General features: G+C 52.1%; 1 protein-coding gene across 2 annotated transcripts in view; it reads left to right on the top strand.

Annotated features, from left to right (window-relative positions):
• Window positions 1-1,545: 1,545 nt before the first annotated feature.
• Window positions 1,546-14,862, top strand: part of UBASH3A (ubiquitin associated and SH3 domain containing A) — a gene marked incomplete at both ends in the record, with an annotated part of 39,724 nt that continues 26,407 nt past the window's right edge. For both annotated transcript variants that reach the window (XM_082839450.1, XM_082839451.1), the window contains 6 exons: window positions 1,546-1,658; window positions 3,628-3,681; window positions 6,386-6,572; window positions 8,956-9,154; window positions 13,013-13,182; window positions 14,104-14,312. In XM_082839450.1, coding sequence (XP_082695576.1) covers window positions 1,546-1,658; window positions 3,628-3,681; window positions 6,386-6,572; window positions 8,956-9,154; window positions 13,013-13,182; window positions 14,104-14,312 — 932 coding nt within the window. The remainder of the gene's footprint in view (window positions 1,659-3,627; window positions 3,682-6,385; window positions 6,573-8,955; window positions 9,155-13,012; window positions 13,183-14,103; window positions 14,313-14,862) is intronic.

Genomic DNA, 14,862 nt, shown 5'->3' with positions numbered 1-14,862 from the left:
CCCAACATCTTAAAAAAAAAAAAGACTCATCTCTAGAGTTTCCACAAATTGCTAAGCAAGCACAAACAATCCAATTTTAAAATGGCAGACAACTAGAAAAGGCCCATCCCCAAAGAGGAAATTCAGATGGTCAACAGCCTGTCTCATGGTGGTCAGTGTCACTGACATGTGGGGAAACGCAAATTAGAACCACAGGGAGATACAACGACACAGCCCCAGACTGGCTGAAAGACTGATAACATCAAGTGTGGGCAAGGACGTAGAGCAGAAGAAACTTTCATCCGCTGCTGGCAAGGGGGCAAGTTGGTACAAGTGCTTCATAAAATTGCTTAGCAGTTTCTAATGAAGGATGCACATGTCCTATGACCTCACTATCCCACACCTAGACGGGTGCCTAACAGAAATGCATGCATGGGGCACTCGAACACATATACAAGAATGTGTGCAGTGGCAAAACTGAAAACCCCCCAAATGTACATCAACTGAGAACTAGAGAAATAAATGATGGTGCATTTATCTGATAGTTCACAGCAATACAGTGAACCATGGCTACACTCAATAACGTGGATAAATTTCACACTCATAATTTTGGGCAAAAGGAATCAGACATGAAAGAGTACATGCTATACGGTTCTGTTTATGTCAGATTCAAAGATGAGCAAAATTAATATACAATTGAGCACAGCAGCTACATTTTGGGGGAGGGAGGAGAAAACTAGGAGGCTGGGGGAATGATGCTGGGGGCCAGGGGTTTTCTGAGGTTCTGGTGATGTTCTAGAACAGGGTTTCTCAACCATGACACTGTTGACATCTTGGTCTGGGCCCTTCTTTGCTGTCATATACGCTGCAGCATTCCTGGCCTCAGCCCACTGGGTGCACGTAGCAAACACCCCCTCCTCCAGCTGTGACAACCAAAAATGTCTCCAAACATTGCCAGCGGTCCCTGGGGATGGGGGCCAAAATTCCCCTGGTTGAGGACCTTTGTTTTATTGCTGGTCTTGGAGGGTTAGGTTAGCGAGCTCACTTTGTGAAAATGCATTGAGCTGTACACGTAGGATTCATCAGCTTTTCTGCATGCATATTAAACTTTAAGAGTTTTTTAAATTAAAAAAAAAAAGTCAATGAATAACTAGAAGAGCCAAAACTTTTAGAGCTAGCAGGGACACTAGATGCGGTGTCTTGCAGATAAGGAAGCTAAGATACAGTGGCTCAGAGTTAACCCCACACCGCCTTCCCCTCCCCCACCCTGCCCCCTCCCTCTCAGGCCGACTCGCTCCGCAATACAGCCCAAGTCAGAGCCAAGGCCGATCCCCTGCAGGTACTCGGTTGGACCTCTAGACTCCAAACCCCACTGTGGAAGGGGCTTGGTTGACCTTACACCCATACTCTGCAAAGAGAATTCTGAAAACCAATAGCTCATGCAAACAGGATATTAGCTTTTGTCAGAAAGATCAAAACGGGCTTGAGGTTTTGCTTCTCAGCCTCAGCCTCCCCTGCCTCTCCCTCCCTGCTTTATCTGCTCGCTTCAGTCGACATCAGGAAGAGATGGCAGCGGGCGAGACTCAGATCTATGCCAAGGTTTCCAACAAGCTCAAGGGCCGCAGCACCACCTCGCTCCTGGACCCCCTCCTGGGCATGGGCTTCCCGGCACACACCGCGTGAGTACCGCCCTGGCTGGCCATGTGCCCTGGACCCTGAGCTGGCCCCTCTGGGGCCACAAAACTGCAGGTGGCTCAGAGCACTTACTTCCTGTCAAGGGGTGCACCGTGCCGGGCCAGAGACTGGCTCAAAATGAGGCCTTTTCTGCTTTTATAATGACACGATCTTTGCCTTTTAAAGACAAACTCTGCTGGCTGGTGATGGAGGGACCTTGAAATTTGTGAAAATTGGAAGCAGGGTTTGGAGGGGCCTAGCTGTACCTCCTCTGTGGGCAGCTCAGTGAATCTGAGACAGCTTTTTAGACTCGAATTTGAAAGCCCCAAAGCCGGGTGGGTCTCTGATGCTGGGATCTCTTGAAATACACAAGAATGTAGTTCTAAATATGCAGGGAAACCCCTTGTCCTTAGGGGGGGACTCTCTTGAATGTCTGATAATGGAGCGGAATGGTTAAGGAACTCCCCGAGCAGGGTGGACATGAGCCTACTTGTCCAAGGAGAAGGGCCACACAGAGACAACTCCACCTTGAAGGTTACCCTCCGGGAGAGGACAGGGTCCCCCAAAACAATGAGCTTGAGACTGACATCAGGTTGCAGCTTCCACAGTGTTCTTAGATCTGGTGCTTTTCACGTGTTTATTCATGTGGGAAATACATCATAAGTCCCCTTAGGTAACCTCGGATTTGGGGTGGGGGGGCAAACTCTCCTTAGACAGATGACAAACCCTTGCCCGGCTGCGTGGAATGACTGAGGCTGGACCCCTTTCCTCCCCAACCCAAATCAGGACTTCGTTGTCATGTTAGGCTCATAGTAAATCGGGGGTCTGTGAGACGGGAACAGGACCAGGCGTGTGCAGGGCGCTTGCCGTGGGCCGGGCACCGTCCGTCAGGGGCAGACGGGGACACCGAGGCTGGAGAGGGCAGATTCTGGAGGGGCAGGGCTGGAACCCCACTCCCAGTAACACTCACGCTTGCAACACTCACGCTTTATTATGTGACCGAAGCCACCGTCGGAGACACACTCAAAATTCCTTCCAGTTTAAACAGCTGCGTGTTGGGGGTGGAGAAACGTGTTTTAAATGCCTCCCTCAGGCGAGCGCGCAGGCAAGGCTCCTGTTAACGCCTCCAAGCAGCCTCATCTCCGCCAGCATCCTCTGAAATAGCAGCGCTGGGCACTGGCCATCTTGGGTGCCTGGTCAACTCCGGCTATTTCCAGGCTGAATTCCCGGATGAATTACCTTCACCAAACTCCATGTGGCCAGTTCAGTCCCCTTCAGTTAAACTCCATTCAGTGTACATTCATCCCAGTTTCAAGGATGATTAAGACTTGGTTGGGCCCAGGGAGCTTGTGGTCCAGTTGATCAGGTAGATGGACTCAAGTCCATTGAGATGAGGGGCAAGGTGGCCATATGTGCGGTGGGGAAGTGCAGGAGAGCTGCACAGGCATCCTGCTTGGGTGGTTTGCGGAGGGCTTCCTGGAAGAGAAACCTCTGAGCCGAGCCTGGAAGACCCAGTGCCATTTGCCCCAAGGCATGTTGGCACCGGGCCTAATCTTGGCAGGGAGGCAGGTGTGCAAGCCTGGGACATGGCCCTGCACAGCCGACTCAAGGGTCCAAGAGCGGGTCCACCTGGCTTGGGAGCAGGTGCGTTGGGGAGGGATGGGGACACGGGATTCAGGTGTGGGTGGACCTCAGGACAGGAGCCCTTGGACTCCGTGCCAGGGACTGGGGGTGGGGGCCAGGGAAGGAAAATGATGGGCTGAGATGCAGGGCGTCTGCGTTTCCAAAACCACAGTGATGCCACGCGGAGGGCAGAGGCCTGGGCAATGCATCCCACTGTGAGGTCTGGCCGTCCAGCCCCTGGGGGGGACCCCCTAAGGTCCCATGTGCTGCAGGGACACTCCTGTCTCTCTGACCTTTTCCAAAGAACAGAAGGCAGGTTCTGAGAGCTCCTCGCGTTCTCCCTCCCCACAGGCTCAAGGCGTTGGCGGCGACGGGAAGGAAGACGGCGGCGGAGGCGTCAGACTGGTAGGTGTGGTGAGGTCTCTGCAGGGTGAGCGCTGGGAAGTGCCCAGGACACTCCAGGGGGCGGGGAACCTCCATGCCGCCCACCCAGTACCCAGGGAAAGGAATAAAGAGGCCCCGGTTAAAATGGAAAACAAAAGAGAAAGAACTTTGAACAACGTTTTCTTCACTTAAGAGTCTGATTTAATCCAAACGTGCCTGTCAGTGAAGAGTAATTTCCATGTGATCTGTTGAGTAGACAGGGCAGAGCCAGTCTTGCTGATATGAACGCGAGGTTGCCACCGTCTTCACCTCTGATGGGGCGAGAACTTGCAGGCGGTGCTGAATGCCCCCCAAGGCCTCACACGTTGCCCCTCAGGGTGCCAGGTGCCTGGGGGCTGGGGGGAGCTCTGGGTTCCAGGAGCTCTGCGGCTCTGCCAGCCTCCTGCTGCTACGGGCCTCGGTTTCCGACCCTGGGAATCAAAGAGGACACCCCGTTCTCTAAAACTCAGTCCCGCCCGTGTGTGGCCTGATGCCATCATCCTTCCCCTGGTGGGAAGTCCCCTCGTGCTCCGCCCCGGAATAGCTGCAGTGAAAATCAAACAAAAACCCCAGGTCCCGCCAGGCTGGGGTGCCCTCCCCAGAGCAGGATGGCAGACACAGGCACCAGGTCTCTTAGGGCTCAGCGTGTCCTCGGCGGGAACCCCCTCCTCCTCCAACAACTCTAGGCCAAGGGCAAAAATGCCCGCCCTGTACGGGACAAAGGGAAGCACCTGGGACCCTCTGGGCTAGGCTAACCCTAAAGTCCATTGGAATTAAAAACCAAACCCACTGCCCTGAGGGTCGTGCTAGTGGTGACTCAGCCAGAAAGCCCAGCAGACCCGCCGAAGAACAGGGAGGTGGTGGGTCCCCGAGATTCTGTGAGAGTGGGCGCAACCGCACTCCTAATCGGGGGCGGGGGCTGCAAATGAGGATGCCGTTAACAGCAAAAGGCGGCTTCGAGTGTTGGTGAGAATGCGGGGAAGGCGGCCCCTCGCTTTCTCAGCTGCAATAGCGGTGAATATCAACACTGAAAATGTGTAGCTGCCCCCCAGAAGTTCATGTCCAAGTACATTCCCTGGAGAAACACGGAGGACCTAAAAGGACGTGTGCAAAGATCTTGATCACAGAGCTGTGAAATTTAAAAAAAAGAAAACAATCTAACTGTCCATCAATGCATGGGTGGATGAGATATGTAGATGGTGCACTGTTATACAGACCTTAGAAGGTTCATTCTGACAAACTTCCCCAGATGTATGTGTATCAATGTGGAGAGATTACAAAAACACAGGGTTGAGTAAAAAATGCAAGTTGCTGAATTATTTGAACAATAGCTTATGATTTATATAAAACACACACAAGTGCTATCTGGATTTGTTACCTAAATGTCTAGAAGAAAACAAAGCAGGTTAAGACTTGAGGTTTCCTCTAGAAAAGGGGAAGTGAGCTACAGTGGAAGGGGTATAGCTTCCTCTATTGGTATTTTTTTTTTTTATTAAGGAGAAGGTATTTGTGTGTATCTTATGTTTTCTCCAGTGGCTGTACCCTGATTCCTAAATTCAATATTATATCACAAGCACTTCTCTGAGTCATCAAAAATTATTCAAATCCATAATTTCCAGTGACTGCATGATAAAGTTACTGTCTTTTTTCTCGTTTTTTCCTTCTTTCCTATTATAAATAACCGTACAATAAATATGTTACATGAAGTCTTATCTATACTTTTTGCCTCGGATAAATTTCTGGAAGTGGAATTATTAGTTCAAATGGAATGGGTATTTTAAGGCTATTGACACATCTTAGCAAATTGCTATATGTAAAGGTTGCAGAAATTCATCCTTAAGTCTCACTGCACCTTCGACACAATTAAGCCTAACTTTCACCCTCTCAAAGACATTCTGCTAATTTGACAAGTGAGAAAATTAGTGTCTCGTGGTTGCCTCAATTTTTTTTTTTTTTTTTTTTTTTGCGGTACACAGGCCTCTCACTGTTGTGGCCTCTCCCATTGCAGAGCACAGGCTCCGGACGCGCAGGCTCAGCGGCCATGGCTCACGGGCCCAGCTGCTCCGCGGCATGTGGGATCCTCCCGGACCGGGGCACGAACCCATGTCCCCTGCGTCGGCAGGCGGACTCTCAACCACTGCGCCGCCAGGGAAGCCCCAATTTTTTTTTTATTATTGGTGAGAATGAACTTGAATTGGGGGCTCTATGTCATTTTTCCTAGTATTTTTTTTCTTAGTATTTAAAATAACTTTCTGAATTGAAAGAAAATATAGTAGCCACCTAAGTTCTGTCTAGTTCTTTGTGGCTTTGATTTTTACACTTAATTTGAAGTTGGAGATAAAATTAAAGTGTGAGTTTTTTTCCACAAAATTTTCAACCCTAAGGAGATGACTGGCCCACAAAGACCATTAGAAGACCAGGTTTTGAGTGTTTCTGTCACCTTTCTCTGCTTTTCTGGGTCTTCGGCCTGGGAATCAGACTAGCCAGGATCTGAGACCTGGCTGGACACTGACCTGCTCTGCGGCCACACTCAGCCCCATGCTCGGCAAGTCCCGCCCGGGCACGGACACCTCTGCTCTGCACGGCCTGCTGTTCTGAGTTGCTGTCACCACTGTCCCGTGTCCTCCATGGGGAAAGACTCTTTTGGCCACGACGCCAGGTAAAAGTGTCCCATTCTCTGTTGCAGGCTGCACTGCCATTGCAATGACCCTTCTCTCGACGACCCCATCCCCCAGGAGTACGCCCTTTTCCTCTGTCCCACGGGACCCCTGCTGGACAAACTTCAAGAGTTCTGGAGAGAGAGCAGGCGTCAGTGCGCAAAGAACAGAGCCCATGAGGTCTTCCCTCACATAACGCTCTGTGACTTCTTCACGGTGAGTCGGTCCAAGGAGTTTTTCATGCTCATTAACACAGCAGCTGAGTCATTTTCTGCCAGAACTAGGTGGTGATGGGTCAAAATTGAGGGGTTTCCTTTCACAGGGTGGTCCACAATGGTGGTGTTACCCGGACTCTTTGTGTGAGATATTCTTTACTTTCCTCCTCATCTTCATCTGGTCAACTTCTATTCATCCTTCAGAACCCAACTCATTTATCCCCTCCCTTTTTGAGTCTTCCCCAGCTCCCCAGGCAGAAAAGGTTGCTGCCCTTTGTGCTCCCACCATCCTCTTGTTTCTAAGTCTAGCGGCCCTCTTTCCCTGTTGCATGGCCATGTGTCTGGTTCAGCTCTGCATCCCTCACTGGACTGAACTGCTCAAGTGAAGGAGGATAATTCACTTGCCATTGCCCCCCAGAGACCAGCACCATGCCTCACACAGGTGTGTGATGGATCAACTAAAGGACGGGTTGGCCAGCCACAGATGTAGGACTTCTCCCTGCCTGGGGGACCAGTTCTCTGATTCGAAAGATGTTCAGAGAGCCAGCTCCAGCTCCCAGGATGGGGTCCTGGGAAGGTAAGAAGGACCTGGGATGCTCAAAGGACAAGAGGGAGGCATGAGAATGAGAGAAGGAGGGGCAGACACCAGAGAAAAGTACAGAGGGCACACCCTGGCCCCACCCCGTTCTACTGCCAGCAAACTCTAAGGGTCCCACCGGGGCCCAAGGAGCCCTCTATTCCAGGCTCCTTTGCGCTGCACGGAAAGGGGGATGCAAACCTGTGCAGGAAGGCTTCCAGAAGATGCCCAGGAGAAGCAGCATCTTCCAAAGCCCTTGACAATCATCCTCATTTGCCAGGGCCAGTGGGGAGGGATGCCCAGGTTCTGAAACCAGGAAAGTCCCAGGCAAACCAGGGTGAGTTGGTCACCCTACTTGCACATTGATGGCATTTGTGACAGGCTCCTTCCTGGCTTGTCCTAGGAGCTCATCAGGGAAAGGAGAGGCAGTGAAGCCAGCAACGAACATGACCTTAGAAATGGACACACCGGGTCCTGACAGCCAGAGAGCTGACCGGGGCCCCCAACTCTTCCTCCCAGCCTGTCGAGGCATGTCCATTTGTGCACGCACACACGCATACACAGACACACAGAGACACACACAGCATCTCACACAGACACACAGACACACCACACGCACACACCATGTCACACACACAGATATGCACACAGAGACACACACAGCATGACACACAGACACACCATACACGTAGATACACACACACACATTTCCCTCCTCTCGAGGTAGCTGCCCCCTCACGCCCGCCCCACGCCCCACCCTGCCCTGGTGGCTGAGCGCCCCTTCCTAGCACAGGAGTGTAATAGGGATTCACTCTTTGCCTTTGATTCTGTAAAATAACGCCCAACCACCGCATAGCGCCGTCATCCACAGGTCGGTGTGTAACGCGGCTCCTTGTTCCCAGACCACACGAGGTGCGTGCCCTCCAGGCACCATGAGGTGCGTGCCCTCCAGGCACACGTGCTTTCCAGGCCCGACGAGGACTGCAAAGATACAACAGAAAGGGTTGAATTTAGTGCGCTCCTGGCTAGCAGGGGGGCTGAGGGTGCGCATTAACAACGATGATAAGGTTCATAACTCAGAGAATAAAGAGGGCTGTGGGAAGCCCAGAGGGAGCCCGCTGCTGGGGAGCGCGGGATTTGGCCGGCTCCCCAAAGGGGGTCGCTCTGTCAGGGTTCCACTGGGGTCCCACACGGGCGCGTGGAGTCGTTCCCACTGAGCAAGGAACCAAGGGCTGTGTGGCCAGAGGGCAGGTGAGTGGGTGACAGCAGGGTTGAGGGGGAGCTTGTGAGCCAAGACCACGTCAGAGGAGACCCCGATGGGGGCAAGGATGGCTCGGTCACTGGCCGAGTGTGTGGCCTGCTGCCGGGTCTGAAGGTCAGCAGCTGAGGGGTGGCTACAACCCTCCTCAGTAGGGTAGGTTCTGAGCGGTGCGCCCCGGGGCTGCCTTGGTGTCTACAGGAAACTTCCAGAAGCCAGTGGTGCAGCGCTGAGCCCAGCTGTGGCCACAGGACCGGAGGACGGGGCTCAGGATGTGATGCGGGGTTGGGTCAACTCAACATGGAGTGAGGCACATGTTTAGAGGGACAAGGGATGTTTGACCTGGGCACTCAAAGGCTATTCTATTCCAAAAAGAGCTTGACCTGAATTCTATAAGAAACTGGGGACCAGCTATAGAACGGCTCCATCACCCCAAACGCCAGGACTAGTTAAGTTATGTTACAGCATCGTGGACAGAAAGGAGGCTCCTGAGGCTGCCTGATTTTTATTAGCTAAGGTAACAGGTGACGTCCTGTCTCTGTACCTCAGTGCGAGGACCAGAAGCTGGAGTGTCTGTACGAAGCGCTGAAGAGAGCCGGGGACAGGACCCTGGGCGCCTTCCCCCCGGCCGTGCCTCTGGTGCTCCATTCTTCCGTCAGCTACCTGGGCTTCTTCGTGAACGACAGCACCGCAGACATCATCCAGGAATTTGCTGTGATGTTCGCCACGGAAGCTTCCATCTTAGCAGGTAGGCAGCCCCAGGCAGAAGCACGCGCAGGGCCCGGTTAATAGAAAGTGGTCCCTTTGGGCCTGGGGCTGAGCCCGCCACACTCGGATGCGATGGGCAGACCCCAGGGCAGCAAGAGTGAGGCTGTTTCCCCGATGCAGCGACGGTCATCCTACGGGCTGGCCGGGCACAGGGCTGTCTGCACCCTCACCAGGTCACTTCCACACCCACCTGGCCCTTTACAGCCAGCAACTATGACATGGCCTTAACCTGAGGCTGAACAATTAGCTAGAACCTCCGTAACGGGCCAGGATGTCCTTCAAAAATGTGAGCTTCGTCAGACAGAGAAAGACAAGTATCATATGACATCATTATACGTGGGGAAAAAAAAATGGTACAGATGAACCTATTTACAAAACAGAGTCACAGATGTAGAAAACAAACTTACGGTTACCAGGAGGGAAGGGGTGCGAGGGATGAATTGGGAGATTGGGACTGACACAGCCACACTGCTATACACAAAATAGATGACTAATAAGAACCTGCTGTAGAGCACAGGGAACTCTACTCAACACTCTGTAATAACCTGTACGGGAATAGAATCTAAAAAAGAGCAGATATATGTGTATGTATAACGGATTCCCTTTGCTGTACAGCAGAAACTAACACAACATTGTACATCAATTATACTCCAATAAAAATTAATTAAAAACAAAACAGAGTGAGCGAATAGAAAGACTCAGAACTAGCAGAGGGCTCTTCTCTGAGTGGGAATAGCCTTGTCTGCATCGATGCGGTTTTTCAAAACACTCAGCCGCGTTCCAGCTGCTGGGAAGCTGTCCCAGGAGGGACGGTGTGTGGTCACATGATGACAGGGGATTGTAGGCTGGGGCACCTCCCCCAGCCCCACGCCCACCAGAGGCAGGCCTCCTCACCAAGCCAGTGCTGTATGTAGAACACAAGTCCTAGCTGATTCATTTTAACGTTCTAGGTCTAAGCGTAGTCTTGTCTCCTTGGCCTCTTGGGGGGAAAATTATCTAGACTCACTTTGCAAATCAACCAAATTCACTTTCCTCAGACACCAGCCCCGGTCTGGAGACTGAGGGTCCGGCTGGGGTTTAGTGGGAAGAATTCCAGACTTGACCTCAGCTGTGAATTTTCCCTCGTCTCTGGTTGGTGATGGGACCTGAATCATGTCCTCTGACCCCTGAGTCGTTTTCTTTCTCTGCAAATGGCTGGGGTTCTCGCCCTTTAAACAGTGCGGCATGTTTGGGGAACTTCCCCGTGGTCCTGGTACTCAGAGGTGCTCCGCACAGCTGTGCTTTGCTGAGTCTGAAACTCGAAGAAGCCGCAGCACCCTGGTAGCAGGACCCCTCCCTGCCCCCTGCAGACATGTATGAACGCAGATGCTGGTCACATGAATAATTTCCTTAGTCCCAGATTTCCATTTGGAGGCTCGCTTGTCGAGTCTGGGATCATATTTGCAGCTAATGATAACCTCACCCATGTCCTTGCGGATTGCCTCCCTTATGTAAACGTTGAGTTCAGGGGATGGTTCTTGAATCTCCTTGTCTCTAGAAGGACGACGGACATGGCTCCTGTCCTGATGCAGTGTATCAGCCACTTGCCTCCGAGCAGGCCTAGTACCTCACTTACTCCCATGCCCCCCAAAAGTAGCTCTGAATGACCACTCATTTAAAAATAGAGCGACCGAGGGCTGTGCAGGGTAAAGTGCCTGCCCAAGGTCACTGTCATGGGTTGAAAAGTGTCCCCTAAAATTCAAGTCCACCAAAACCTCAGAAAAGGACCTTATTTGGAAATAGGGTCTCTATTAGATGTAATTAGTTGAGGTCACACTGGAGTAGGACAGGCCCTAAGTCCGGTGTCCTTGTATGACGAGAAGACACAGAGACAGAGAGGAAAGGCCATGTGACCACGGAGGCAGGCATTGAAGGGATGTGGCCACAAGCAAAGGAATGCTGGGGCCACAGGAGCTGGAGGAGGCTGGGAGGGCCCCTCCCCGGGAGCCTTCAGCGGGGGGCACTGCCCTGCAACACCTTGGTTTTGGACTTGCAGCCTCCAGACGCATGAGAACAAATTTCTGTTGTTCTAGGCCACCCAGGGTGTGGCCATCTGTGACAACAGAGTCCCCAAGCCAGTGGGTGGTGGACCTGGCATTAGAGCCCGGTCACGTCCTGCTTCACGCCTCCTGGGCTTCGTGCTGACCCGCTCCGCACCCCGGGAAACCGGCTTTGACCTCACGTCTGTCGCCCACCCCTTAGCAGGCTCCGCCCTGCCCTCCACGGCCGGCACCCTGGGCCTGACCCTGATGGATCGGGAGGCACCAGGCACAGCTCAGCCAGCGAGCGTGATCCTGGCCAGCTCACGGTCCCCAGGGGCATGGGCCACACAGAGAAATAGACAAGCGCCCATTCAGATCAGGTGACTCAGTGACCTCTCTGACGATGACCTCAGCGGGCCTTTCCCAGGCCACGCTGACTCATCCACGGCAAGGCCGTCCCCCCCACCTCGTCTGGAACACCCGAGAAAAGGAATTTCCCCGCCACGCACATGCTCTCTTGCTTCGAGCTCCTCTCCCCTGCAGCTCAGGGCCTGGAGACCTCGCCAGTTTCTCTTTTGCTACCAAAGGCTCAGATAGAGGATGGGAGACCTCAATGGGGTTTTGCCAAGTCTGGGCTCCAGGAAGTGGGTGCATCACCCTTGACGTTTTTCAGGGGGCAGACGGATCCTGTGTGTTGCTAAGTGTTGCCTGTGAGAAAGGTAGCAGGTAACTAAGATTTACTGAAAGTTTCCCGGGGACCTTACGGTTAAGAGGTCGGTTTCCCAGGACAGCCCGTCCAATCCTCAAGTTGTTGCTGTCGAAACTGAAGCTGAGTCAGACCAGGATGGTCCCCAAAGTCAGTTGCCAAACGGGGCAGCTGGGTCTAAAGTCAGGTCTATCCGATTCCAGAGTCTGTGCAGTTCCACTAGTCACCGCCTCCCCGGAACAAAGCTGCTTTGTGACCTGGCTGAAACCGGATCCTGGCTGCTTCGGGGACGCTGCTGCCCACTAACCTGAGGGCCCTGGGATGGGGGCCAGGAGGACTGGGGCCATGAGGGCAGAGGTCACTCCAAAAGACCAGGGCCTGGTGGCGCAGGGGTTGAGAGTCCGCCTGCCGATGCAGGGGACGCGGGTTCGTGCCCCGGTCCGGGAAGATCCCACATGCTGCGGAGCGGCTGGGCCCGTGAACCATGGCCGCTGAGCCTGCGCGTCCGGAGCCTGTGCTCTGCAACGGGAGAGGCCGCAACAGTGAGAGGCCCACGTACTGAAAAAAAAAAAAAAAAAGACCAGGGCCTTGGCCGCTCCAAGGGCTTCCTGCTTCACCAAAGTCAGCAGAATATTAGAGGCACTGCGATGCCTGATGGAATCGCTTGCTTAGGGCATTTTCTTCCAGAGACTCCGCAATTGACTGGAGCGTGAGCCCACCCGTTCAGGCCACTGTGTCACATGCACACCCCGGGGGATGAAGGAGATTTGAATCAATTGTCGGGTCAATTAGCTTGCAAATTGATGGGCCACAAACAGCCGCCCCCAAAAGCTGTGTCTCTATACCCTCTGCTTTCCTGCTTCTTCGTAGAATCTGCGAGTACCCGGCCACCTCCTTAACGAGGTGACCTCTGTGTGGTGGCCCGTCGGGGCCAACTCCTTGCCCTGTCGGGGGAGCGCTGGTGTGGGGAGGGGAGTGGGCAGAGGCAGGAGGTGCGTGTGTAAAGGCGTGTGCACCTCCAGCCCGGGCTCGTGGCCGCCCCGGATGCCGAGACCCCGGGCGTGCAGTGCGGACGTCCGGGTCAAGGTGCCTCGTTTGCGTGATTTCACAGACTGCACCGTGAAGCCCTGCACCAAGCAGCTGCATCTCACCCTGGCCCACAAGTTCTATCCCCACCACCAGAGGACGCTGGAGCAGCTGGCCAGAGCCGTCCACCCCGGCCACGGCTGCCAGTGGACGGCCGCACTCTACTCCCGGGACATGCGCTTTGTACACTACCAGGTGAGCGAATGCAGGCGGACGGCTGGACTGGACCCCGCCATGGGAATAGGTGAACGCTGCCCTCCTGACGGAGCCCTGACCCGCAGGAGCCCTCGGATGGAGGTATTTCAGCAGAAGGACGAACTTCTATCCCTTGTCTAAAATCATTCTGTGGCCTGCGTTTGGGAATTAACATTCTTTTGTATATATGAGTCGCAGACACAGAAATTTGGGGAAAAAGTGGAAACATTTCTGGTATTAAAAATGGACAGTTGCAAAGATTTATGAATACATTGTGCTGCTTGCTAATTTGTTTAGATAATGATTTGAGTGAAGCCTCGGTTCGAGACTCCCTCCCCATGGGATTGGTTGCTTTAGATAGAAAGCTTGTTACGCTCCTTTCAGACCCATGGAACAAGTATGAATGAATCCACCATGTTCTGTGGTGTGGGAGAAGCTGTAAATAACCTCACTCTAAGGGGGCCAGATGTGAACATCTGGTTATGCTTTGAGATTTTCATATAAGAAATAAGTAAACAGAGATAAATAGGTAGGTAGATAGTAGACTGATAAAATAGGTAGATAGATGATAGAGATAGATGGGTAGATAGATAAATTGATAGGTAGATAAGAGGTAGATAGATAGATAATAGATTAGCTAGATAGGTGATTGATAGATACAGATAGGTAAATAGATGATAGATAGATAGATAGATGATTGATATGTATAGATAGACAGAGAGATAATAGATAGATGATAGATAGATAATAACTAGAGAGACAGACGATAGATAGATACCAAAATTCATCTCTGAATGTATCTGAACAAGTGTATACTTCCTTTTGTCATATTCTACTGTCATCAGACAGAGGCTTGGATGTGTCTTGGAGACACAGAACCCATCCTTGCTTGAGACGTGAAGACACTTTCCTCCATTCTAGACCCTGAGGGTCCTGTTCCAGTACAAGCCACAGAACATGGATGAGCTGACCCTCAGCCCCGGTGACTACATCTTCGTGGACCCCACGCAGCAGGAGGAAGCCAGCGAGGGCTGGGTGTTTGGGATCTCGCAGCAGACCGGCTGCCGGGGCTTCCTGCCCGAGAACTACACGGAGCGAGCTAGCGAGTGTGACACCTGGGTGAAGCACAGGTGAGCGCCGCTCTGCCCCTGCAGCCCAGACGCCTCTCTCGGACTTAGTGTCTGAGAGCGTCTTTTTGGAAACAGTGGCCACGGTGCTTGTATGCTTCTAGACAGTTCCATTGTTGGTAAAAATTGCCTTCTCCGTGCTGGCAACATTATCCCTGCAGGTATATGGTAAATATCTTGGTTGATTTGTGGTTTTCCACTGAAAACATTCAGAAAACATCAATTACTCTACAAAACTTTTCTGAGATCAGAATCCCAAAAGGACTACAAAATACCACTTCCTTATTATGAGCATAACAAATTATAGCAGCATACAAGCACTGTAGAAGAGATAATTCAATTAAAGATAAGCCAGTGAAATCAATTATGGTACGTCCATACAATAGAATACTGGAGGTTTTTAAAAATGATCACAGGGAAGTATTTTATGTACTGATATAAAAAAATCCAAGAGAAGTTGCAGAACAATATGTATAGGATAGTACTGACTGTGGGGAACAGATGCATTAAAACATTACCATCTGTACTTCTATCTGCACAATATGTATTTATA

This window comes from Leucopleurus acutus, assembly GCF_964270905.1.
Source record: "Leucopleurus acutus genome assembly, chromosome: 5".
In the NCBI taxonomy this organism is placed as follows: Eukaryota; Metazoa; Chordata; class Mammalia; order Artiodactyla; family Delphinidae; genus Leucopleurus; species Leucopleurus acutus.
Note: the sequence above shows the minus strand (reverse complement) of the source record. Positions and strands in the feature narration are given on the sequence as shown.